Raw genomic sequence first — 15024 nt, forward strand, 5'->3', positions numbered from 1 at the left:
CAGGTCGTGAACAGGAGGTGATATTTCAGGTGTGAACAGGAGGTGATATTGTCAGGTGTGAACAGGAAGGTGATATTTCAGGTTGTGAACAGGAGGTGATATTTTCAGGTGTGAACAGGAGGTGATATTTCAGGTTGTGAACAGGAGGTGATATTTCAGGTGTGAACAGGAGGTGATATTTCAGGTGTGAACAGGGAGGTGATATTTCAGGTGTGAACAGGAGGTGATATTTCAGGTGTGAACAGGAGGTGATATTTCAGGTGTGAACAGGAGGTGATATTTCAGGTGTGAACAGGAGGTGATATTTCAGGTGTGAACAGGAAGGTGATATTTCAGGTGTGAACAGGAGGTGATATTTCAGGGTGTGAACAGGAGGTGATATTTCAGGTGTGAACAGGAGGTGATATTTCAGGTGTGAACAGGAGGTGATATTTCAGGTGTGAACAGGAGGTGATATTTCAGGTGTGAACAGGAGGTGATATTTCAGGTGTGAACAGGAGGTGATATTCAGGTGTGAACAGGAGGTGATATTTCAGGTTGTGAACAGGGAGGTGATATTTCAGGTGTGAACAGGAGGTGATATTTCAGGTGTGAACAGGAGGTGATATTTCAGGTTGTGAACAGGAGGTGATATTTCAGGTTGTGAACAGGAGGTGATATTTCAGGTGTGAACAGGAGGTGATATTTCAGGTGTGAACAGGAGGTGATATTTCAGGTGTGAACAGGAGGTGATATTTCAGGTGTGAACAGGAGGTGATATTTCAGGTGTGAACAGGAGGTGATATTTCAGGTGTGAACAGGAGGTGATATTTCAGGTGTGAACAGGGGGTGATATTGTAGGTGTGAACAGGAGGTGATATTTCAGGTGTGAACAGGAGGTGATATTTCAGGTGTGAACAGGAGGTGATATTTCAGGTGTGAACAGGGGGTGATATTTCAGGTGTGAACAAGAGTTGATTTTTCAGGTGTGAACAGGAGGTGATATTTCAGGTGTGAACAGGAGGTGATATTTCAGGTGTGAACAGGGGGTGATATGTCAGGTGTGAACAGGAGGTGATATTTCAGGTGTGAACAGGAGGTGATATTTCAGGTGTGAACAGGAGGTGATATTTCAGGTGTGAACAGGAGGTGATATTTCAGGTGTGAACAGGAGGTGATATTGTAGGTGTGAACAGGAGGTGATATTTCAGGTGTGAACAGGAGGTGATTTTTCAGGGGTGAACAGGAGGTGATATTTCAGGTGTGAACAGGAGGTGATATTTCAGGTGTGAACAGGAGGTGATATTTCAGGGGTGAACAGGAGGTGATATTTCAGGTGTGAACAGGAGGTGATATTTCAGGTGTGAACAGGAGGTGATATTTCAGGGGTGAACAGGAGGTGATATTTCAGGGGTGAACAGGAGGTGATATTTCAGGTGTGAACAGGAGGTGATATTTCAGGTGTGAACAGGAGGTGATATTTCAGGTGTGAACAGAGGGTGATATTTCAGGTGTGAACAGGAGGTGATATTTCAGGTGTGAACAAGAGGTGATAATTCAGGTGTGAACAGGAGGTGATATTTCAGGTGTGAACAGAGGGTGATATTTCAGGTGTGAACAGGAGGTGATATTTCAGGTGTGAACAAGAGGTGATAATTCAGGGGTGAACAGGAGGTGATATTTCAGGTGTGAACAGGAGGTGATATTTCAGGTGTGAACAGGGGGTGATATTGTAGGTGTGAACAGGAGGTGATATTTCAGGTGTGAACAGGAGGTGATATTTCAGGTGTGAACAGGAGGTGATATTTCAGGTGTGAACAGGAGGTGATATTTCAGGTGTGAACAGGAGGTGATATTTCAGGTGTGAACAGGAGGTGATATTTCAGGTGTGAACAGGAGGTGATATTTCAGGGGTGAACAGGAGGTGATATTTCAGGTGTGAACAGGAGGTGATATTTCAGGTGTGAACAGGAGGTGATATTTCAGGTGTGAACAGGAGGTGATATTTCAGGTGTGAACAGGAGGTGATATTTCAGGTGTGAACAGGAGGTGATATTTCAGGTGTGAACAGGAGGTGATATTTCAGGTGTGAACAGGAGGTGATATTTCAGGGGTGAACAGGAGGTAATATTTCAGGTGTGAACAGGAGGTGATATTTCAGGTGTGAACAGGAGGTGATAATTCAGGTGTGAACAGGAGGTGATATTTCAGGTGTGAACAGGAGGTGATATTTCAGGTGTGAACAGGAGGTGATATTTCAGGTGTGAACAGAGGGTGATATTTCAGGTGTGAACAGGAGATGATATTTCAGGTGTGAACAGGAGGTGATATTTCAGGGGTGAACAGGAGGTGATATTTCAGGTGTGAACAGGAGGTGATATTTCAGGTGTGAACAGGAGGTGATATTTCAGGGGTGAACAGGAGGTGATATTTCAGGTGTGAACAGGAGATGATATTTCAGGTGTGAACAGGAGGTGATATTTCAGGTGTGAACAGGAGTTGATATTTTAGGGGTGATATATCGGGGGTGTACAGGGGGTGGTATATTGGGGGTGTAGGGGGTGATATTTTAGGGGTGCACAGGGGGTGATATATCGGGGGTGGTATATGGGGGTTGCACTGGGGGTGCACAGGGGGTGATATATCGGGGGTGGTATATGGGGGTTGCACTGGGGGTGATATATAGGGGGTGCACAGGGGGTGATATTTTAGGGGTGCACAGGGGGTGATATTTCGGGGTGCACGCTATCATAGCGGACAGTGGAGGTGTGTGGATCGGATGACGTAGGGAAGTGATATATCGGGTGCACACAGTGACTGGAGGGTATAGGAACCATTAGTACAGCGGTAGGATGAGGCTCTCGCAGTGTCCGGAGGACGTGTTTCTCCTGTGCACAGTTTCCGGGGCGGGGTCAGGCTGGCGCTGGTCGGGTACAGCAGTTCTGAGGAGGAGGGAGACGGTGCCGGTGCCGGCGGGTAGGTGACGTCACTGGCGGGTGATGTGAAGGTTCCGGGGTCTTTTCCCCCTGCTGTTTGCTTCGCTTCTTTCCCCCTGACTGTGGAGTAGGAGGAGGAGACTTAGAGCAGTGTGTACAAGTGACTGGGCTCCTCCCACATCACACACATGCCTGTGATTGGCTGCTCAGTGTCCGGCAGCTGCAGGAGGAGGTGCTGAGCTCTGTTGTGCGGCTGCGCACGGGGGAAGAGGGGCGGAGTTTCCAGCAAGATATCCGCATTTTGTGGCTGATTCCGCAGCCGCGGATTTTGTGCAGATTGTATGCGGAATTGCTGCGGATTTCAGGAGTGCAGAAACGCTGCAGATCCGCACATAAGTCACATGCTCTTCTGTGAAATCTGCAGCAATTCCACACGGATTTTGCGCAGAGCTATTTTTTTTATCTCATTGACTAACATTATACCGTACATCGCAGTGCGGCTCCGCAGCAGATCCGCATCGTGCACAGCGTTACTGAATCTGTCTGCGGGATAATAATAAATGTTCCTGGCACTCTTAAAGGGCCACTGTCCCCCCTGCAGCCGTTATAAACTAAGAGCCGCCTTGTGCAGCAGTAATGCCGCATTCTAACCAGGTGGCTCTTTTAGTTTTGTGTTCAGGTATTACTAAAATAAACCGTTTTGAAACTTTGCAAAGATACCTGTCTTTGTCCATGGAGGCGGGTCCTCACTCCCCAGCTTGAAGGGTCTCTGCCGTCACTCACATCTTCAGGGGCTTTCTGCGCCGCCCCCTCCGCGCTGTTATCTCCTCAAATCCGTCACCGGCGCTGTGCACTACTGTGTGGGGCAGGCGCAGTAAGCTCTGGCCGTCTGACGTCACAGCCAGGCTTGGAGACTGCGCCTGTGCGGCCGCCCTGCCTATGAATCCCTGCCCTGCACTGTGCATAATGCATAACACAGTGCGGGGCAGGGATTCATAGGCAGGGCGGCCGCACAGGCGCAGTCTCCAAGCCTGGCTGTGACGTCAGACGGCCAGAGCTTACTGCGCCTGCCCCACACAGTAGTGCACAGCGCCGGTGACGGATTTGAGGAGATAACAGCGCGGAGGGGGCGGCGCAGAAAGCCCCTGAAGATGTGACGGCAGAGACCCTTCAAGCTGGGGAGTGAGGACCCGCCTCCATGGACAAAGACAGGTATCTTTGCAAAGTTTCAAAACGGTTTATTTTAGTAATACCTGAACACAAAACTAAAAGAGCCACCTGGTTAGAATGCGGCATTACTGCTGCACAAGGCGGCTCTTAGTTTATAACGGCTGCAGGGGGGACAGTGGCCCTTTACCTTTTATTTGGGTGAAAAAATTGAGAAATTCACAACCGAATACTGAGTGTTTCCCTCCTGTGTGGCTTCTCCAATGTCGGCCGTACGATGCTCCTGTTTGGGGCCGTGTGATGAACACCGCGCGGTTCTGCAAGGAAATAACATTTTTTTCTTATAGTTTTTACAGGTAGTGTTAATTTAAGATTTCCATAAATTGGACTCCTGCGACCTCGCTCTTCTGCAGCCTCGCTCTTCTGTAACCTCGCTCTTCCGCGGCCTCGCTCTTCCACAGCCTCGCTCTTCTGCAACCTCGCTCTTCTGTAACCTCGCTCTTCCGCGGCCTCGCTCTTCCACAGCCTCGCTCTTCTGCAACCTCGCTCTTCCGCGGCCTCGCTCTTCCGCAGCCTCACTCTTCTGTGGCCTCGCGCTCCTGCGGCCTCACTTTTCTGTGGCCTCGCTCTTCTGCGGCCTCGCACTCCTGCAGCTTCACTCTTCTGGCGCCTAGCGCTTCTGTGGCCTCGCTCTTCTGCGGCCTTGCGCTTCTGTGGCCTCGCGCTCCTGCGGCCTCGCTCTTCTGCGGCCTCGCACTCCTGCAGCTTCACTCTTCTGGCGCCTAGCGCTTCTGTGGCCTCGCGCTCCTGCGGCCTCGCTCTTCTGCGGCCTCGCACTCCTGCAGCTTCACTCTTCTGGCGCCTAGCGCTTCTGTGGCCTCGCGCTCCTGCGGCCTCGCTCTTCTGCGGCCTTGCGCTTCTGTGGCCTCGCGCTCCTGCGGCCTCGCTCTTCTGCGGCCTCGCGCTCCTGCAGCCTCGCTCTTCTGCGGCTTCTCTCTTCTGCGGCCTCACTCTTCTTTATTATGGGCTCTTTCACATGTCAATATCTCCGGTACGTGTGGTGAGTGACCGCTTCCACACGTACCGGAGACAGTGACACAGACAGACCCATTGAAATGAATGAGTCTGCGCACACGTCATTGTGTTTCCACGGACCAAGTGTGCTGGACGATAGCACGGATCACACAGATCCATACAAGTCAATGAGTCAGTGTGACACGTACCCCGCATGGATGCCATCCGTAAAACATGTATCGGAGCCTGGAACCAGGGTACAGTTTGCTCTGTTACCAAGCACCGAGTGCTGAACGCTGCCCTCATCACGGTTCCCAGCAGAAGATAGTGATGAGAGTAGTAGTCTGCTCCCACTGTAAAAATAAGGATAAAATACAGAAAATCCTTATACTCACCTGTTATAAATGTCCCCCATTGCAGTGCATGCACCCAATCCTGCAGAGAGCGGGCCCCGGACCTCTGCCCCATCACGTCACCAATGCGGAGACCCTGCAGCGGCCCCTCACGTCGCCCGAGCTGGTGTGGTGTTGTTTATTGATTCCTCTATCTGAGGATCACACTTCATGTAGTCATGGAGATTATTTCTGATTGTCTGCTACCCTAATTGTGATATTGCTGTGACGTGACGCGTGTGTATATATATATATATATATTATATTGTATTTATACTTCTTGTCTTGCATGGATACAAATACCATGTCGGATTCTTGGAACTTTCCCCCGTGTCATCCCACGTCTGTTTTATATCCTCCTCCTCTGTATTCCTGTGTTCTTTCATAAATAAATCATGGTTTATTCTATTCTTTAGTTGTGTATCACTTTTCTAGGTGTTCTTTTCCAGTGGATACACAACATATGTATTTTGGTTCTGCCCGTGTATATTTAATCTGAGAACATGGCTAACACTAGCCCCCTGTACAGCTGTATAATGAGGCCCAGGCTTTACATGTAAAAGTGGTAAAAGTAGCACAATGTACAAGAAGATCTGGCTCTCTTTAGTGAGCAGAGCCAACGGAGGCGGATCACCAAGAAGAGCCGGACTGCCCATCACTCCAGTGGCCTCCTTACGTCATGACGTGGTGCCGTCACTCCATTGGCCTCCTTACGTCATGACGTGGTGCCGTCACTCCGGTTATAACATTTTCATATTACATCATAACATTGACGTGTCATTATTGTGGGTATGTTACATCATAGACCGTTCTGGGGGAAAGTGCTGCTCTGGGAGCTGAGGCGGTTACTGAAGGGAGGGAAGTGCTGCTCTGGGAGCTGAGGCGGTTACTGGAGGGAGGGAAGTGCTGCTCTGGGAGCAGAGGCGGTTACTGGAGGGAAGTGCTGCTCTGGGAGCTGAGGCGGTTACTGGAGGGAGGGAAGTGCTGCTCTGGGAGCTGAGGCGGTTATTGGAGGGAGGGAAGTGCTGCTCTGGGAGCAGAGGCGGTTACTGGGGGGAGGGAAGTGCTGCTCTGGGAGCAGAGGCGGTTACTGGGGGGAGGGAAGTGCTGCTCTGGGAGCTGAGGCGGTTACTGGAGGGAGGGAAGTGCTGCTCTGGGAGCTGAGGCGGTTACTGGAGGGAGGGAAGTGCTGCTCTGGGAGCTGAGGCGGTTACTGGAGGGAGGGAAGTGCTGATCTGGGAGCTGAGGCGGTTACTGGAGGGAGGGAAGTGCTGCTCTGGGAGCTGAGGCGGTTACTGGAGGGAGGGAAGTGCTGATCTGGGAGCTGAGGCGGTTACTGGAGGGAGGGAAGTGCTGCTCTGGGAGCTGAGGCGGTTACTGGAGGGAGGGAAGTGCTGCTCTGGGAGCTGAGGCGGTTACTGGAGGGAGGGAAGTGCTGCTCTGGGAGCAGAGGCGGTTACTGGAGGGAGGGAAGTGCTGCTCTGGGAGCTGAGGCGGTTACTGGAGGGAGGGAAGTGCTGCTCTGGGAGCTGAGGCGGTTACTGGAGGGAGGGAAGTGCTGCTCTGGGAGCTGAGGCGGTTACTGGAGGGAGGGAAGTGCTGCTCTGGGAGCTGAGGCGGTTACTGGAGGGAGGGAAGTGCTGCTCTGGGAGCTGAGGCGGTTACTGGAGGGAGGGAAGTGCTGCTCTGGGAGCTGAGGCGGTTACTGGAGGGAGGGAAGTGCTGCTCTGGGAGCTGAGGCGGTTACTGGAGGGAGGGAAGTGCTGCTCTGGGAGCTGAGGCGGTTACTGGAGGGAGGGAAGTGCTGCTCTGGGAGCTGAGGCGGTTACTGGAGGGAGGGAAGTGCTGCTCTGGGAGCTGAGGCGGTTACTGGAGGGAGGGAAGTGCTGCTCTGGGAGCTGAGGCGGTTACTGGAGGGAGGGAAGTGCTGCTCTGGGAGCTGAGGCGGTTACTGGAGGGAGGGAAGTGCTGCTCTGGGAGCTGAGGCGGTTACTGGAGGGAGGGAAGTGCTGCTCTGGGAGCTGAGGCGGTTACTGGAGGGAGGGAAGTGCTGCTCTGGGAGCTGAGGCGGTTACTGGAGGGAGGGAAGTGCTGCTCTGGGAGCTGAGGCGGTTACTGGAGGGAGGGAAGTGCTGCTCTGGGAGCTGAGGCGGTTACTGGAGGGAGGGAAGTGCTGCTCTGGGAGCTGAGGCGGTTACTGGAGGGAGGGAAGTGCTGCTCTGGGAGCTGAGGCGGTTACTGGAGGGAGGGAAGTGCTGCTCTGGGAGCTGAGGCGGTTACTGGAGGGAGGGAAGTGCTGCTCTGGGAGCTGAGGCGGTTACTGGAGGGAGGGAAGTGCTGCTCTGGGAGCTGAGGCGGTTACTGGAGGGAGGGAAGTGCTGCTCTGGGAGCTGAGGCGGTTACTGGAGGGAGGGAAGTGCTGCTCTGGGAGCTGAGGCGGTTACTGGAGGGAGGGAAGTGCTGCTCTGGGAGCTGAGGCGGTTACTGGAGGGAGGGAAGTGCTGCTCTGGGAGCTGAGGCGGTTACTGGAGGGAGGGAAGTGCTGCTCTGGGAGCTGAGGCGGTTACTGGAGGGAGGGAAGTGCTGCTCTGGGAGCTGAGGCGGTTACTGGAGGGAGGGAAGTGCTGCTCTGGGAGCTGAGGCGGTTACTGGGGGGAGGGAAGTGCTGCTCTGGGAGCTGAGGCGGTTACTGGAGGGAGGGAAGTGCTGCTCTGGGAGCTGAGGCGGTTACTGGAGGGAGGGAAGTGCTGCTCTGGGAGCTGAGGCGGTTACTGGAGGGAGGGAAGTGCTGCTCTGGGAGCTGAGGCGGTTACTGGAGGGAGGGAAGTGCGTCTCTGGGAGCTGAGGCGGTTACTGGAGGGAGGGAAGTGCTGCTCTGGGAGCTGAGGCGGTTACTGGGGGGAGGGAAGTGCTGCTCTGGGAGCAGAGGCGGTTACTGGAGGGAGGGAAGTGCTGCTCTGGGAGCAGAGGCGGTTACTGGAGGGAGGGAAGTGCTGATCTGGGAGCTGAGGCGGTTACTGGGGGGAGGGAAGTGCTGATCTGGGAGCTGAGGCGGTTACTGGAGGGAGGGAAGTGCTGCTCTGGGAGCTGAGGCGGTTACTGGGGGGAGGGAAGTGCTGCTCTGGGAGCTGAGGCGGTTACTGGAGGGAGGGAAGTGCTGCTCTGGGAGCAGAGGCGGTTACTGGAGGGAGGGAAGTGCTGCTCTGGGAGCTGAGGTGGTTACTGGGGGGAGGGAAGTGCTGCTCTGGGAGCAGAGGCGGTTACTGGGGTTAGTGCTGCTCTGGGAGCTGAGGCAGTTGCTGGGGTGGTTAGTGCTCCTCTGGGAGTTGAGGCAGTTCTGCTCTGGTGCTGTGTACTGCAGTTGCCTCGCTCGCTCCCGCACCCTGTGGTGTCTCACACGTGACCCTGTCTTCTCTCTCGCAGGCCGCCATGTCTCCTCCCTGTCCCGCAGTCTATCCTGAACATGGTCACAGAACCCGACTCCGAGCGCTCCGATGATGCCACAGAACATGGCGGACGGGTGCGGAGCTTCCGTCACGAGCGAGGGAATTGGGCGTCTTATGTGTATGTGGCGTGTGAGTGTCTGGGCGGTCGGAGCACAGTGACGAGCGCAGCAGGGGAAGCCGCCAGATTTAGTTTCTCCTTGTCTTTCAGTTCACCCTCGTGAAGAATTCTGGGAGCTGCTGGAGGAGCTGAAGTCTGCGGCCCGGAAACATGGCGTCACCCTGAGCACCATGAAGGAGCTGCACGTCAGCCTGTCACACACCGTCGTCCTGCGCCACCACTGGATCCAGCCGCTCGTCCAGACCCTCCGGAACAATCTCTGCTCAACCCCACGGTCAGTGCCGAGAGCCCCCGATCTATTACTCCCTGTTATCAGCCATTACTGGGGAGGAGGCTGTAGGACAGGAGACTGCCGTCTATAACTCCCTATTATCAGCCATATTGTGTTGGGAGTGTTCTGGCAGATTGTCTACATATAGAGGGGGGACACAAACTCTGCGTCCCACCAGCAAAGGACCTGTCCTGGCGGCTATGGACACATCAAGTAACACAAGCATTGTTCTAATGTGACCTGTTAATTCTTCCATCTTCCAAAAACTCATTGTTCCTCTGATCCAGCCTCCCCTGATTGGTCTCTCTATCTTAGTGCTCCCCTCTCCAGTCTATCCTGAATGCAGCAGCCATGATCATATTTCTGTCTGAACCACTACACTGATGCCTCCACCCTGTGCGGGTCATTGCACTGGTTACCCATCTGCTACAAAGTCCAATATAAACTGCTCAGTCACCCACAAACCTCTCCACAGTGCTGCACTGCCCTACATCTCATCTGTGTACCACCTTCCTGTCCTCTCCACAGTGCTGCGCCTCCCTACATCTCCTCCTCATCTGTCTACCACCTACCCGTCCTCTTCACAGTGCTGCACTGCCCTACATCTCATCTCTGTCTACCACCTGCCCGTCCTCTCCACAGTGCTGCACCGCCCTACATCTCCTCATCTGTCTACCACCTACTCGTCCTCTCAACAGTGCTGCACCGCCCTACAACTCCACCTCATCTCTGTCTACCACCTACCCGTCCTCTCCACAGTGCTGTGCCTCCCTACATCTCCTCATCTGTCTACCACCTACCTGTCCTCTCCAGTGCTGCACCGCCCTACATCTCCTCCTCATCTGTCTACCACCTACCCGTCCTCTCCACAGTGCTGCACTGCCCTACATCTCCTCCTCATCAGTCTACCACCTACCCGTCCTCTCCACAGTGCTGCACTGCCCTACATCTCTTCATCTGTCTACCACCTACCTGTCCTCTCCACAGTGCTGCACCGCCCTACATCTCTTCCTCATCTGTCTACCACCTACCCGTCCTCTTCACAGTGCTGCACCGCCCTACAGCTCCTCATCTCTGTCTACCACCTACCTGTCCTCTCCACAGTACTGCACCGCCCTACATCTCCTCATCTCTGTACCACCTACCCGTCCTCTTCACAGTGCTGCACCGCCCTACATCTCCTCATCTGTCTACCACCTACCCGTGCTCTCCACATTGCTGCACCGACCTACATCTCCACCTCATCTGTCTACCACCTACCTGTCCTCTCCACAGTGCTGCACCGCCCTACATCTCCTCATCTGTCTACCACCTACCTGTCCTCTCCACAGTGCTGCATCGCCCTACATCTCCTCATTTCCGTCTACCACTTACCCATCCTCTCCACAGTGCTGCACGGCTCTACATCTCCATCTACCACCTACCTGTCCTCTCCACAGTGCTGCACCGCCCTACATCTCCTCATCTGTCTACCACCTACCTGTCCTCTCCACAGTGCTGCATCGCCCTACATCTCCTCATTTCTGTCTACCACTTACCCATCCTCTCCACAGTGCTGCACGGCTCTACATCTCCATCTACCACCTACCTGTCCTCTCCACAGTGCTGCACCGCCCTACATCTCCTCATCTGTCTACCACCTACCTGTCCTCTCCACAGTGCTGCACCGCCCTACATCTCCTCATCTGTCTACCACCTACCTGTCCTCTCCACAGTGCTGGTACAACATCCGCTGCCTTCTCCTTCACAGGACGGCCATCATTTTCACACAGTGACCTCACTAATGAATGCCGCACTGCTATTAACACCCCCCCCCCCTTCATTAAGAGTCCATTACACCCAGTTAGCAGCATGCCCATCATGGCTGCTGGTTCCGGTGGTCACTCATTACTCGCCTTCATCTAGTCACGAATGTGTCCCCATGTTGTGATGTTTTCTGCCATTTTCTGGTGTTGTGCCCATAGCTGTCCGCGTGCAGATCCCGCGTAGTGTGACACTTGTACACCATTTCTGCCAGCAGGACTCGCGCCCCTCCTGTAGCTGTAGAATTGTGTTACTCTATGATGTCTGATGTTCTCTGTACACTTCCTCACTCATTTGTACTGCGCTGCTGAATGTCAGCTCTATAGAAATAAAATTATTACTTCTGCAGGTTCCTGTGTGTTGCTGACAAGCTAAAAGTCTATGTGAACAAAGAGAAAAGCAGGTGAGTCCGGCCCGCGGCGTGTCGCGTGCAGATGGCGAGGCCGGCCCATGGCATGTCGCATGCAGATGGCGAGGCCGGCCCTCGGCATGTCGCGTGCAGATGACGAGGCCGGCCCTCGGCGTGTCTCCTACAGATGGCTAGGCCGGCCCGCGGCGTGTCGCGTGCAGATGGCGAGGCCGGTCCTCGGCATGTCGCGTGCAGATGGCGAGGCCGGCCCTCGGCATGTCGCGTGCAGATGGCGAGGCCGGCCCGCGGTGTGTCGCGTGCAGATGGCGAGGCCGGTCGGCGGCGTGTCGCGTGCAGATGGCGAGGCCGGCCCTCGGCATGTCACATGCAGATGGCGAGGTCGGCCCTCGGCATGTCGCATGCAGATGGCGAGGCCGGCCCTCGGCATGTTGCGTGCAGATGACGAGGCCGGCCCTCGGCGTGTCGCCTACAGATGGCTAGGCCGGCCCGCGGCGTGTCGCGTGCAGATGGCGAGGCCGGCCGGCGGCGTGTCGCGTGCAGATGGCGAGTCCGGCCGGCGGCGTGTCGCGTGCAGATGGCGAGGCCGGCCCTCGGCGTGTCGCGTGCAGATGACGAGGCTGGCCCTCGGCATGTCACGTGCAGATGACGAGGCCGGCCTTCGGCATGTCGCGTGCAGATGGCGAGGCCGGCCCGCAGCGTGTCGCGTGCAGATGGCGAGGCCGGCCCTCGGCATGTCGCGTGCAGATGACGAGGCCTCGGCGTGTCGTCTACAGATGGCTAGGCCGGCCCGCGGCGTGTCGCGTGCAGATGGCGAGGCCGGCCGGCGGCGTGTCGCGTGCAGATGGCGAGTCCGGCCCTCGGCATGTCGCGTGCAGATGGCGAGGCCGGCCCTCGGCTTGTCGCGTGCAGATGGCGAGGCCGGCCCTCGGCTTGTCGCGTGCAGATGGCGAGGCCGGCCCTCGGCGTGTCGCCTGCAGATGGCGAGGCCGGCCGGCGGCGTGTCGCGTGCAGATGGCGAGTCCGGCCGGCGGCGTGTCGCGTGCAGATGGCGAGGCCGGCCCTCGGCGTGTCGCGTGCAGACGGCGAGGCCGGCCCTCGGCGTGTCGCGTGCAGATGACGAGGCCGGCCCGCAGCGTGTCGCGTGCAGATGGCGAGGCCGGCCCTCGGCGTGACGCGTGCAGGTGGCGAGGCCGGCCCTCAGCGTGTCGCGTGCAGATGGCGAGGCCGGCCCGTGGCGTGTCGCGTGCAGATGGCGAGGCCGGCCCTCGGCGTGACGCGTGCAGGTGGCGAGGCCGGCCCTCGGCGTGTCGCGTGCAGATGGCGAGGCCGGCCCGTGGCGTGTCGCGTGCAGATGACGAGGCCGGCCCGCGGCGTGTCTGCGCTCCTCAGTGACTGCCTGCGGACCTTTATTTAGGACTTTCTTGGGGCTGGAGGTTGCCCGTGGACGTCAGCAGCTTCTGGAGGCCGTGTCAGAAGTGGACAAGTCTTTACAGGAGTTTCATCTGGAGACTTTTCACCAGGTGAGGAGGCGTCTGGGACGAGCGCCCCCTGCTGGAGGTGTTGGGATCCTGTATGGGAGTCTGCTCTCGTGGTGGAATCCCACCTTTGTGATTTTCTGGTAACGGAGCTGTAGAGCAGATTCGGATCGTGTTGTGCCCACACCCGGCAGCAGATAATGGTGGAGGTGTGCTGTGCACAGTGCGGCGGCTGTGTGACCGGCGGTGGTCACTCGCTCACATGTCTCATCTTTATCACAGAATCCCTCCTTCCATGTCAGTCTGGCCTGGAGCGTCGGAGACGTGGCCGAAGCCTTACAGGGAGCGTGTCTGCTGGAGCTACAGGCGAGTCCAGGGCGGAGCCGACAACCTCACATGACATGCACAGGCTGGTGGTCAGATGGGCGGGGCTGACAACCTCACATGACATGCACAGGCTGGTGGTCAGATGGGCGGGGCTGACAACCTCACATGACATGCACAGGCTGGTGGTCAGATGGGCGGGGCTGACAACCTCACATGACACATACACAGGCTGGTGGTCAGATGGGCGGGGCTGACAACCTCACACATGACATACGCACAGGCTGGTGGTCAGATGGGCGGGGCTGACAACCTCACACATGACACATACACAGGCTGGTGGTCAGATGGGCGGGGCTGACAACCTCACACAACACACGCACAGGCTGGTGGTCAGATGGGCGGGGCTGACAACCTCACACATGACACATACACAGGCTGGTGGTCAGATGGGCGGGGCTGACAACCTCACACAACACACGCACAGGCTGGTGGTCAGATGGGCGGGGCTAACAACCTCACACGCACAGGCTGGTGGTCAGATGGGCGGGGCTGACAACCTCACACGACACACGCACAGGCTGGTGGTCAGATAGGCGGGGCTGACATCCTCACACATGACACACGCACAGGCTGGTGGTCAGATGGGCGGGGCTGACAACCTCACACATGACACATACGCAGGCTGGTGGTCAGATGGGCGGGGCTGACAACCTCACACATGACACATACACAGGCTGGTGGTCAGATGGGCGGGGCTGACAACCTCACACATGACACATACACAGGCTGGTGGTCAGATGGGCGGGGCTGACAACCTCACACATGACACATACACAGGCTGGTGGTCAGATGGGCGGGGCTGACAACCTCACACATGACACATACACAGGCTGGTGGTCAGATGGGCGGGGCTGACAACCTCACACATGACACATACAAAGGCTGGTGGTCAGATGGGCGGGGCTGACAACCTCACACATGACACACGCACAGGCTGGTGGTCAGATAGGCGGGGCTGACAACCTCCTCTTTTCATTGCAGCGGGTCGTGGATGACTTTGAAGATTCCGATGTTCTGACCCGCTTCTGTGCAGACACCGTTTACTGTAAATGCGGTAATAAGGTGATGTCCATTCCCCTCTGCTGATCGGAGGCCGGGGCAGCATCGTGCTCTGCCTGTATCTATGAGCGCTAGTGAAGCCCCCTATAAAGTTTTTTTGCTTGTTTCCTACTTCTCTGGTTTGTGGATTAATTTCCTGCAGACACATGCAAAATGCCAGTGGGAGGTAGTGCTGAAAACACCCAGCACCCGCCGCTGAGTGCTGCCCCCTAGTCACTGCCAGCACGCACCGCTGACAAAGACTCCGATCTCCTGCTCAGTGCGACGGACACAAAACTGTTTTTTTTTAGGTGGAAAAAAAAAGTGAACATTTGTATTAAAAAAAACAAAAATGCTTGTGCCAACATTTTCCGAGACTTGTACCATTTTCAGTTGGTCAGTGGGCGCGAGGGCTCGTTCCCTTTTCAGCCAGCCCAAGGGCTCGTTCCCTTTTCGGCTGGTTGCTAGGCCCGAGGGCTCATTCCCTTTTCGGCCGGTTGCTGGGCCCGAGGGCTTGTTCCCTTTTCGGCCGGGCCCGAGGGCTCGTTCCCTTTTCGGCCGGGTTCGAGGGCTCGTTCCCTTTTCAGCTGGTTGCTAGGCCCGAGGGCTCGTTCCCTTTTCGGCTGGT

At 56.1% G+C, this 15024-nt stretch overlaps 1 protein-coding gene across 3 annotated transcripts; it reads left to right on the forward strand.

Moving 5' to 3' along the window:
- The first annotated feature begins 2863 nt into the window (after nt 1–2863).
- On the forward strand, nt 2864–14528 carry USB1 (U6 snRNA biogenesis phosphodiesterase 1). Of its 3 annotated transcripts, none has more exons than XM_069739579.1 (7): nt 2864–2955; nt 8912–9063; nt 9143–9326; nt 11476–11529; nt 12911–13016; nt 13254–13337; nt 14340–14528. In XM_069739579.1, the coding sequence occupies exons 2-7, from the start codon at nt 8952–8954 to the stop codon at nt 14442–14444; spliced, it is 645 nt and encodes a 214-aa protein (XP_069595680.1). In that variant the 5' UTR covers nt 2864–2955; nt 8912–8951; the 3' UTR covers nt 14445–14528. The 3 variants fall into 3 exon arrangements, with proteins under 3 accessions (XP_069595680.1, XP_069595681.1, XP_069595679.1); XM_069739580.1 differs by having other exon boundaries at nt 2883–2955; nt 8912–9052; XM_069739578.1 differs by lacking the exon at nt 2864–2955 and adding an exon at nt 4069–4127.
- The last annotated feature ends 496 nt before the right edge of the window (nt 14529–15024 follow it).

Source organism: Ranitomeya imitator, chromosome 9, assembly GCF_032444005.1.
Source record: "Ranitomeya imitator isolate aRanImi1 chromosome 9, aRanImi1.pri, whole genome shotgun sequence".
In the NCBI taxonomy this organism is placed as follows: Eukaryota; Metazoa; Chordata; class Amphibia; order Anura; family Dendrobatidae; genus Ranitomeya; species Ranitomeya imitator.